Source organism: Monomorium pharaonis, chromosome 4 (genome assembly GCF_013373865.1).
Source record: "Monomorium pharaonis isolate MP-MQ-018 chromosome 4, ASM1337386v2, whole genome shotgun sequence".
In the NCBI taxonomy this organism is placed as follows: Eukaryota; Metazoa; Arthropoda; class Insecta; order Hymenoptera; family Formicidae; genus Monomorium; species Monomorium pharaonis.
The window spans coordinates 17,725,257-17,737,346 of record NC_050470.1 but is presented as its reverse complement, the minus strand read 5'-3'; the positions used below and the strand labels follow the sequence as shown (position 1 = coordinate 17,737,346).

At 38.4% G+C, this 12,090-nt stretch overlaps 1 protein-coding gene across 1 annotated transcript; it reads left to right on the top strand.

Moving 5' to 3' along the window:
* The first annotated feature begins 428 nt into the window (after positions 1-428).
* LOC118645362 lies at positions 429-1,352 on the top strand. Its single transcript, XM_036286236.1, has 2 exons — positions 429-712; positions 887-1,352. Exons 1-2 carry the CDS (start codon positions 429-431, stop codon positions 1,350-1,352), a joined length of 750 nt encoding a protein of 249 aa, XP_036142129.1.
* Positions 1,353-12,090: the final 10,738 nt, after the last annotated feature.

Genomic DNA, 12,090 nt, shown 5'->3' with positions numbered 1-12,090 from the left:
AAACTGCATGAAACAAACCATTTAGTCAACATCGAAATGTCAATCAACAAGTTTGGAACATCGCTTGGAAGAGGTGGTGCGGAACCATACTACCAATGGAGTGGATTAGTCAGAAATTACGTGCGCGATAACGCTCTTTGCATGACTGCCACTGATTTTGATGCAAAGTCGCGCAAAATTCGACGTGTAGCGCTGCCTGTAGACGATACTGATGCAGCCAATAAACGATACGTGCAGCAGACCGTTAAAATTTTAAAGGATCGGCAGGATGAAATCGAGAGGAAGATTGAGACACTTCAAAGTAGAGTGGAAATCACAGCTCATATGTTAAACGAGTTTCAAAGACAGCTCGACGCGGTGACTCATCGTGCAGAGTAAAAAAGTCGATACATCGAATATGTGTGTCATTTACATATTATACTTCAAACATGTCTGAGAAACAATTGCTGGTTGAGGAGTTGCATGCTCCGGCGAGAAGAAATTTTCCTCGAAGACATGTCATAGTTCGCGGATATGATGACCTGTGGCAGGCGGACGTGGTTGAGATGCGTCCTTACACGCGATTTAATCGAGGTTATCACTACATACTTACCGTTATCGACGTGCTGAGCAAGCATGCATGGGCTGTGCCGCTTAAGACCAAGAGTGGTAGCGAAGTTGCTATTGCGATTGCAAAGATAATTCGGAAAGATGAAAGATGTCCGAAAAATTTGCAAACAGACAAAGGAAAGGAATTTTATAACGCAAACGTGCAGAAACTATTAAAAAAACTTGATATTAATCATTATTCTACGTACTCCGTAATGAAAGCATCAGTTGTCGAATGCTTTAACCGCACATTAAAGAACGTTATGTGGAAACAATTTACACTCAATGGAAATTATAGATGGCTCGATCTGCTGCCACGTCTCGTGTCAGATTACAATGTACGAAAGCATCGAACTATCGGCACGCGACCCATCGATGTTACGCCTGCAATCGCTAAAAAACTCTTAACCACTGTGTACAGTCACATAAAAATTGCAGCACCCGCGCGATTTAAAGTAGGTGACTCGGTGCGCGTCAGCAAATTCAAAACTGTTTTTGAGAAGGGCTATACACCAAATTGGACTACGGAAATATTTAAAATTATCAAAGTACAGCGTACCAATCCTGCGACATATGTACTGGAAGATTCCTGTGGAAAACCTGTCGCTGGAGGATTCTACGAATATGAGCTGCAGCGTGCTGCAAATCCTGACGTGTATCTTGTTGAAAAAATATTACGCAGAAAAGGAGATGAGGTTTATGTCAAGTGGTTGGGAATCGATGGAGCGCATAATTCATGGATACATAAAAGCAATGTTATTTAATCCATATAAAAATTGTTTTTATTATATTTACATAAAAGTACAATGTAACCGTATAAACATAAAATACATTATTATTAATTTTATATTATGCGAGATTTCTTTATCATCCTTCCATTATCCTTAATACATTCTTATTATTAATACTTGTACTTTATTAATACTTTTACATAAAAATATGAATGAAATTATAATGTAAAATTATAAAATGTGTATATAAAATATAAAATATTATAGCGGTATTCGATAATGCCCCCATGGTAACGTTTCAACTGAATCGGGTATAAGGTATCTTTTATCGTCGTACGGACTCAAACCAATTTTCGTTTCGGACACCGTATATACTTCATGCATCTTGGATCTTATGCATGATTGGCGGCGCGTCATCTCAATCTCATCTCTTAAACACTGGGTGTAATCATCAAACGTTATGGTTCGCGCTACTACACTATTCTTGACACCTTTCGCCTTTTTCATATCCTTCTTTCCATCCACCTTCAACGCATACATCTTTGCTCTAAGTCCAACAAACTCGGTCATTATTATACCATTGTTCTCATCTTTCATTAGACCCGGAACTTTTTTATTCTCAAGAGGCATACCGTACGCGTTGTCGACTGGATAATCGCTCGTGTCAAACCTAGCGATATCGCGTTTCATCGTCTCGTAAATATCCTCACACTCGACGAGGTATATGAGACTGTCAGTGTCGGTGTACATGACTCTACATTTGTCACGATATAAAGGTAGCATGTATTCGTGATGAAATTCATATAGACTCGTCTTAGAAATATCTAGGATACATACCTAGGATACACATACCTACGTAGATCGGCTTATATAATTTTACCTCGAGTTTTTTAAGTTCAACGGCGATTAAATTTTCCGCAAAAATACTTCGACTATGAAAATTTGGTTTCGCGATCATTGTCTCCGCACCATACCGCCCCGCCCATGTTGTCAACAATTTAACGTCAACATGATTGCGCACATTCTCCATGGTTTTACCAAACACCGCATTATTCATTAATTTATACAAATTTTTTTCGAAATCATTTTTAGCGATGGTTCGGAATTGTGTGTTTAACTCTATATATTTACAGAGCCATGGAGATTGTGCGAATTTTAACACACGGTGTATCTTCGCGATATGAAGACCGTGACGCGTGCACTGCTGCAGGTTGCGGTAGTGAATGACGTAACGTTTCTTATCATACAAGGTCGCTAAAAGTTTATATTCACGCTTGCCTGGCGGTTTATCGCGTGTCGGGCAGAAAGGTAGGTCAGTGTGTTCATCGTGAAGGTCTCGGGGATACTCGAGATCAACTTCGAGAATGTATCCCGTTGGTGAATCAGGAGCGATCGCACACACGTCAAAATTTGAGACATCTTTGACCCATTGAAATTCTCCATAGGGCAACGGTTGACACATTGCCCATCCGTACAAATTATTGACGTCAAAGTACATAAGATATGAGGATGGTTTTAATGGGTCGTACGTCTGCATGTACTTGTTATTGGCTCGCGCATGTCTGCCTGAACATTGACTGAGGCCACCGCGTATACCGCGTTCTATAAACATTACCATGTCAATGTCAGTAAGCAATTCGAAAGTGATATTGGTGTATTTTAACATAGCATCCCACGTGTATCCGGGGAGAGTGTAATAATGTGCGGGATCGAGGCCATAACTTTTTAAGCATTTATCGCGGAAATTTTCAAAAATATCAGCTAATACTAAAACATCTGTTTTCAAATATAGATCACTATATTCACCTAATGTTCGAATGGAGAATCGCTTCCAGACATTCTCGGCGTGCGCGTAATCGCTCTCGGATACAGTATCACCGGTCAAGGAACTGAAAAATAATTCGCGCGGCGGTAAACATATGTCCTGCAGCTTGTCCACGCAATCCACGTACTCGTACGGAAATACACCTTTTCGTGTCAATAAATCGAAATTTTCGTCAGACAAGTGTAAAAATTTGGAACGTACAATTTTTAATTTTTCTTTACCTAGAAACGATGCCAATTTTTCGAGACTAGTATTTAAAAATTTATATGAATCTATAAACCGTAGTTTTATGTAATTGTGTGGATTTAATTTATCAGCTGTGTCTATGACATGTTTAGTGAAAGAAATGTACTTTTCTTTCGTGATGGGGAGTATGTCGGTCTTTCCTTTGAACGCAGTGGCTATTTCTTTAATAATGAAATGTGAATCGTATCCAGATAAATTATGAAAAATAATTGGCATATATGATACATTTCGATAATTTAGATTACAAAGAGAATGTGCTGGACCGCGGTAACGACCGGTCAGGTGACAATGATCGCGCACCCGCGTATCGTCTGGCGCAAACGGCTTATCACAGATATGACACCGCGTCGCGCTACGGTATGCCTCCAATTGTTCCTTCGATAACGTTTCCATGGGGACATTAGTAGATAAACGAGTTTTAACATTATGCGCTAATTCTTCGATTTGTTTCGTGAACCACGCGACGCAATCTTTATCGCGACGAAACCTATACGTAGATAACGCGTCGTCGTACGAGCATCGCACATAGTATCCGATGCTGAATACTTCATGTTGTTGATATGTGTACGACGCTTGCTCTGTATCATGTTGCGTTTTCCGTAGCACACACTCAAGGTCCGCGTAGATGATAAAGGGCACTCGTTCCTTGTGGTTTACGTTCTGAAAATTTAACCACTTGTCGTCTTTAGCGGGCAGTGTGATGGCGCAGTCGTTCATCGTCTGGCAGTCCATATCATGTGATTGCAACCTCTCGTATGATGAAAAATAATTCAAACACCTGTAAAAAATAATGGAAACATTTTTAATTACTTTTTTGCTAGATCATGTGAATTTTTTAATATATTATACATACCGATCGCAAATATATTTTTTGTGCTCCTTTACTTAGTTGGGAGCTGACGAGGCGGGACAGATTTCTTATCCAAGCAAAGTGACCCACGCCGCCTTCGCGCAGATTTTGCAAGTATAATAAATTGATGTGTTTCTCTTTCTTGTCGTTGGAGAGCCGCAGCGGAAGAATCTTTAGCATCGCCATTTCCTTTTTGATCCCGTAGACGTTGATCGATACATTGTTAAGACTCTCAAATTTTCCTATATCCTTTAGTGTAACGGGAAACGCAATGTCGTGAAACTTTAGAACTGTTGTATAATGTGGATACGATGACTCTCTATCACTATGTCTTTCGACAGGGTGTAGCGCGGCAACCACTGACCACGCGAAGCATGCATTGTCCTTTGAATTAATGTTCTCTACCGCACGTTTCGTCATTATTTCTCGCGGCAAAGTTATGTAACATCCCGCATGTAAAGGATTGTACTTGTTTATATTTAGAGTCAAATTGAGAATTCGCGACAGCGCCCACCCGCTATCACGTTCTTGAAACTCTTCGAGTGATGCTAATGTGGGCTCGATAACGCGTCGCTCATACCACTTGTCCAAATCTGACGTTTGAAATAGTTCACAATTTTTAGTGTTTATACTTTTGTTTGCACGTTTATCACCCGTTACAAACACACCATTAAACGCAGTGTTTACTTTCACACTATTGTGTTTTTCTAGAGTGTCCCGCACTCGCTCAAGCACTATACCACCTGCATCTTCTAAAAACGTTCGATATAATTGGAATTTATCACCACACCTGTCTGAATGCGATTTTCAAACGCTGCATCTATTTCCCGCCACACGAGTTTATTCGCGTTATTACTAGTGCTCGCGTAATTACCGCCTACATGTACAAAACGTCTTTGTAATGTTTTTTCACTCTCGAGTCGCGCGATCCTCGCAACCAATGATTGTCTCTGTCCGACGGCAAGCCGAGGACGCTTGATGCAGCTATGTTCCTCAAGCTGTTGTATAAATTCGTCGCATCGCTGCAACCACATAAAACACTCGCCCAAAGTAGTGACTCCGTTTGCTTGCTCCAACAGCTCGCGTTCCACTTGCTCGAAATTATTCTCCATTTTTTATATCTTTTTATCACTGTTTTAAAACAACACCATACAATCTTCAACAGGACACTCGCATGTAGTTTCGTAGCACCTAATGCAGAATCGAAATTTGTCTTGAATTTCAAACTGCATTAGCTTGCTTTGTCTTTCACACCGAATATAAAAACATATTTCCTTCTCTTGCTCAGACAGAACGTATTCATCCTCATCATTGTTCAAAAGATTTGAAAATTCGTGGTAAGTACGCAGCATTTTCTCTACATAGGGATTCTCAGTATCATAAGCAAAGTGGGACGTTATTGCTATCACTTCGATATACCTTCCAACACCTGCTGGTATCTCAATGAGGTGGTAACAGCATTCCTGAGTCTTTTCTACGATTTGTTTTGCTATATCATATTCATTATCATCGGTGTCAACCGAATTGAGTATCTCTCTATATAATTTGTGCTTCATATGATGAGGCCAGTTATGAACAAATTGGTCGTGTATGTAAACTTCTTGTATTACGGTGCGTTCATGCGTTCCGCGTATACCGAGTTCTCGATCACGTAGAAATTGCACTGGTGATATTCTCTGCACATTTCGTTTTTCGGAATCATCATCATTGTTAAGAACATAAATGGCATCTTCTACGATATCGTCATTCATGTTGTAATAATGTAGTTTTATACTAAAAGTCTTTAATGTGTGCACACTGGACACATATTACACGGAATCAACACAAACATAGGCTGTCTGCAATTCGAGCAGTATTTACAGTCTAACCTACCAAACGCGTCAGTTATATGTTTGCGGAAGGCATGCATTATGTTGAAATCTGTGTCCGCTATTTGCATGATACATTCGGCACAGGCTGAATAAGTACCACCTGTAGTATAATAAAAATATATTGCACAATGTCTCGTACGTGCAGTTATCACGCTCACTTCCGCATGTGTCAAATGTTTCTCGATGGTATCATTAAACTCTTCACTGCAATCACTTGTATAATTACTGTCCTCTGATACTACACTCTCTTCATCCTCTTCATCATCTATCACATCTTCAAAGTTAACATCTATAACGTCCATCACGTTGCCGTCATCCATTTGGAGCACCTCATTCACAAAATTTTCATTATTTACATCATTTACAAAGTTTTCCAGATCATTAAACTGATCATTCATTTTTCATGTTGCGCTAATTCACTTTTCGCATCGCATTCGGATCATCAAATGTGATACCATGTGCTTCCCAACCAGTTATCACTCATCACTCGAATCACTTTCGCGTCGCGTTCGGATCATCAAATGTTATACCATGCGCTTCCCGACCAGTTATATATATTCTCTTCATTTCTTTGTTTTAATCAAAGCATTGTCATATGAGCATTAGTACATCCGCGTTTCACTTTTGCAAGATTTGCATTCTTCGAATTCATGATTTTGAATGATCTCATCAGAAGATATAACAAATGATTTATGTACGTGCCTAAAACATATTTTTATATCACAGCTGCCATACATCGGCGCTTTTGCAAAATTTGCATTCTCCGAATTTTAATGATCTCATCAGAAAATATGTATCAAATAATTTGTGTACGTGCCTAAAGCATATTTTTACATCGCAGCTGCCATACATCGGCGCTTTTGTAAAATTTGTATTCTCCGAATTTTAATGATCTCATCAGAAAATATATATTAAATAAGGGATTTGTTCCCACTACTCTTATTGAAGTATGTGGAGAGGTGTACAGTATAAAAAGAGTTTAGACATCGGTACCCGTTTATTACCGGACAGCAAAGGTTTCTGAAACGTTACTACAATCGACGAACTTCTCGAGGATGAACTATTACGTTCCGATTCAGCAAAATGATGTGTGTGATAAACCGTAAGTATTTTTAATTAAAATTTTTTCTTCTATATTTTCTTCTATATTTCTTTCTACATTTATTTGCACTTTTATTTCTAATTCCCTGTATTCTTTTTACAGAACATTATCGCAACCGTGTTATACTCCACGCATCTTGGGAAGGAGATATGCTTTGACTGCTACAGCATATAAATATTTGGACATTGGAATCAGGGTGGAATCTATGCCCTGTGTAGAATTACTGATTGGTGACAACCGAAGTCGCATAGGTCACCTACACCTGACTTATGCGATATGGAAAACGTTCATCGAGAAACGTGCGGATATTGTGCAACTCATGCAGGCAGCTGTACCTTCTTCAAGAATTTTGATTCATGATTTAGTTATAGATCTCGTAAATATACGTAAAGAAAATATTGTAAAGTTAACATTATATAATACTAGTATGTATATGAAACCATCAACCATACAATTCTTATTAGAACTGGAAGATTGTGTTGAACAAGTATGCTATCAATTGCATCAAAATATTTATGTTGTTAGCGAAAAATATAAACAATTTGTTACTATTTTACGTCAAAATCATGTCACTAATAAAAGTGATGCTGTAAAGATATTACATGAAAGATATGATAAGACGTGTCTCGTAGATTGCGAGTTATTGGCTTATGCATCCGACAATATTGTATATGATGCTTTACAAAACGAATAAATGAAAAAATCTCGTAGATTGTAAACTTATACATCAGGCAAATATTGTATATGTACGTTATGAAATAAATAAATGAAAAAATTCATAAATAATTATTCTAACTTATTTTCTCTCTGCCCTATTCCTTTGCGGTATAATGGCGTGCGGAACTTGGTAGGAGGTACATAGATAAGATGGGCGGGAACGTATATATGTGACTGCGTATGAAAGAACGCAACGAAAGAGAAAGAGATAAGACTGTATGGTTGAAGATATCGCGTATGAGCGAGAGAGAGAAATTCATTGTAGAAGAAGAACGCAAGCACCGCGGCGATGGCTGCTGAAAAAGATCGCGGGTGAGAGAGAGAGATTCGCAACAGAGGGAGAGCGCGAGCACCGCGGCGGCGGGCGGCGGCGGGCGGCGGCGGGCGGCGGGCGGCGGCGGCGGCGGCGGCGGCGGCGGCGGCGGCGGCGGCGGCGGTCGCGGACCCCGATTCCCTCTCTACCGGTCGCGGACCCGAAAATCCCGCGTTAGCAATTCCCGCACCGCGGCCGCGGACCCGAAAATCCCGCGTCAACAATTCTGCGCCGCGAAATCCCCGATCCGCGTGACGTCATACCCCCGCGCGCCAACGAGTTCCCCCCGCACACCCGCTCCCCTCTCGGAGCACCAGGGTTAGAACCGGCTTAGCCTTAACTACTCACCCCCTCTACATTTATGCCAAGTTTCATTAAAATCAGAATTTTCGGGTTCGCGAGGTTCCCTTGTCAGTCCTATATGTACCATATTACCTCTAAAGGAACAAGAATTATGGAAAACAATTTCGAAAAATTAAATTGTATTCAGAAAAATGTGTATGATTCATCAAAGATATAGTCTTATAGTATACTCTTATGCTATCTAGTAAGAGATATAGTCTTAATGAATTTATATCAGTCAAAGTAAAGAGCACATTAAACATGAATCGAACGTATTATACATCAATCAAATACATCCACCAACCGCTAAAGAAGCATAGAAGAGAGAAAATAAACTAAATAATTATTTATAATCATTTTCATTTATTTGTCATGGAAAACGTTATACAAAATATTATAATACAAATCATAAGCAGTTATTTACTTCTGTGAGACAAGTTTTATCATATTTTTTATGCAATAATTTTACAGCATCGCTTTTATGAAATTATTCGTTTGACATTGCAGCGAACAGCTGATTGGGAGGCGATCGCGTTTCGCAAGCGCGTTCCGTGGAGAACACCTGAAAGTGTCCATGTGAGACACGCGTTTGACTAGACGCGGAATTGAGCGTAAAAAGAACTAGTCGCTTAATAAATTTTACTGAACTGCATCAAACATCAAACATTAAACCACCATCATACATCTATGTTTGCTTTTCAATTTATTCTTGTTCTCTCTCTTTCTCCCATTCGTTACGTTCATACATGGTCATCTCCATACTGACTTACATGATATCTATCGCATGATATATACCACCCATACGCGATGTTTCCAACCGTACGCTCATACAGTCTTATCATTCGAACTCTCTCTCTTTCATCCGTTGCATTCACTCTTTATCTCTCAGTCCTACACAAACCATATTACCTGCTAAGAAAACAAAGATGATGAAAAACAATCTCTAAAAATTATTTATAAATTATATTCTGAAAAACACGTATAATTTATTATATCCCTTACATTATCTCAGTGAATTTATCTCAGTCAAAATAAAGAGCACATAAATCGAACATATTATACACCAATCAAATCACATTATACATATCAAACCACGTCGTATATCTATTGAACCGTTATCAAACCGCATGGTATCAAACTACTATTGAACCGCTATTGAACCATTATCTTTGTGGATCAGTACAGACAATTATAAGCGGACTGTGCAGATTCGATATGCAAGCAAAATTCGGGAACTATCGATACCAGTGGTCCTAGCACATCTTTGTGTGAAATTACATGTATTACGTTCAAAAAATCTGAACGCAATACAAATTGTAAAGAACACCAATACGAACGGCTAAAAATTTATTATCGAGTTGAAGACAGTTTGCGTTATCAACTGTACTTTACTTCTGAAGTGCTCCTGTAATTAAGGACATATTTTGGTAACTTTTAAATCATCTAAAATTTTTATAACTACCACAATCGAATCACTTCATCTATCATCTATCAAACATATATCGAACCACTATTATACAGCTATTGAACCGTTATCAGACCGTTTTGTACAGCTACTGAACCGATATCAGACCGTATCGTACAGCTACAGAACCGATATCAGACCGTATCGTACAGCTATTGAACCGTTATCAGACCGTTTTGTACAGCTACTGAACCGTTATCAGACCGTTTTGTACAGCTACTGAACCGATATCAGTCCGCATCGCTAAATTTTTAACAAATAGATCCCACAGACTTCCCGATGGACGAAGCCTATTCCATTGGGAATACGACGGGATACTAGATCTCGACTTTATAAAGAAACATAAAATAGTCCGGAGCGCAGGGGCAGAGGCTTCGTCCATCGGGAAGTCTGTGGGATCTATTCGTTAAAAATTTAATGATGCGGACTGATATCGGTTCAGTAGCTGTACAAAACGGTCTGATAACGGTTCAGTAGCTGTACAAAACGGTCTGATAACGGTTCAGTAGCTGTACAAAACGGTCTGATAACGGTTCAATAGCTGTACGATACGGTCTGATATCGGTTCTGTAGCTGTACGATACGGTCTGATAACGGTTCAATATAATAGTGGTTCGATATATGTTTGATAGATGATAGATAAAGTGATTCGATACACATTCGATTGTGGTAGTTATAAAAATTTTAGATGATTTAAAAGTTACCAAAATATGTCCTTAATTACAGGAGCACTTCAGAAGTAAAGTACAGTTGATAACGCAAACTGTCTTCAACTCGATAATAAATTTTTAGCCGTTCGTATTGGTGTTCTTTACAATTTGTATTGCGTTCAGATTTTTTGAGCGTAATACATGTAATTTCACACAAAGATGTGCTAGGACCACTGGTATCGATAGTTCCCGAATTTTGCTTGCATATCGAATCTGCACAGTCCGCTTATAATTGTCTGTACTGATCCACAAAGATAACGGTTCAATAGCGGTTCAATAGTAGTTCGATACCATGCGGTTTGATAACGGTTCAATAGATATACGACGTGGTTTGATATGTATAATGTGATTTGATTGGTGTATAATACGTTCGATTTATGTGCTCTTTATTTTGACTGAGATAAATTCACTGAGATAATGTAAGGAATATAATAAATTATACGTGTTTTTCAGAATACAATTTATAAATCATTTTTAGAGATTGTTTTTCACCATCTTTGTTTTCTTAGCAGGTAATATGGTTTGTGTAGGACTGAGAGATAAAGAGTGAATGCAACGGATGAAAGAGAGAGAGAGTTCGAATGATAAGACTGTATGAGCGTACGGTTGGAAACATCGCGTATGGGTGGTATATATCATGCGATAGATATCATGTAAGTTGATGGAGATGACCATGTATGAACGTAACGAATGGGAGAAAGAGAGAAAACAAGAATAAATTGAAAAGCAAACATAGATGTATGATGGTGGTTTAATGTTTGATGTTTGATGTAGTTTAATAGAGAAATCATTAACGTTTATATTATATCGGTTTATGTAATACATTGTATCGGTTTGTTGTTTATATTGTATCGGTTTATGTAATAATCTAATACATTATTGCTTTTTTAAAATTTTATTCTTTACAATTCATATTGCATTCATTTTTTTTAAACGTTTGCATGTAATTTCAAACCGAAGATGTGCTAGGACCGCTGGTATCGATAGTTCTTGAATTTTGCTCGCACATCAAATCTGCACAGTCCGTTTATAATTGGCTGTACTGATCCACAAAGATAACGGTTCAATAGATATACAACGTGATTTGATATGTATGATATAATGTGATTTGATTGATATATTATATGTTTGATTCGTGTGCTCTTTATTTTGACTGAGATAAATTCTTGTAAGGGATATGATAAGTTACGTGTTGCATGTTTTTCAAAATATTTATAAATAATTTTTAGAGATTGTTTTTCACCATCTTTGTTTTCTTAGCAGGTAATATGGTTTATGTAGGACTGAGAGATAAAGAGTGAATGCAACGGATGAAAGAGAGAGAGTTCGA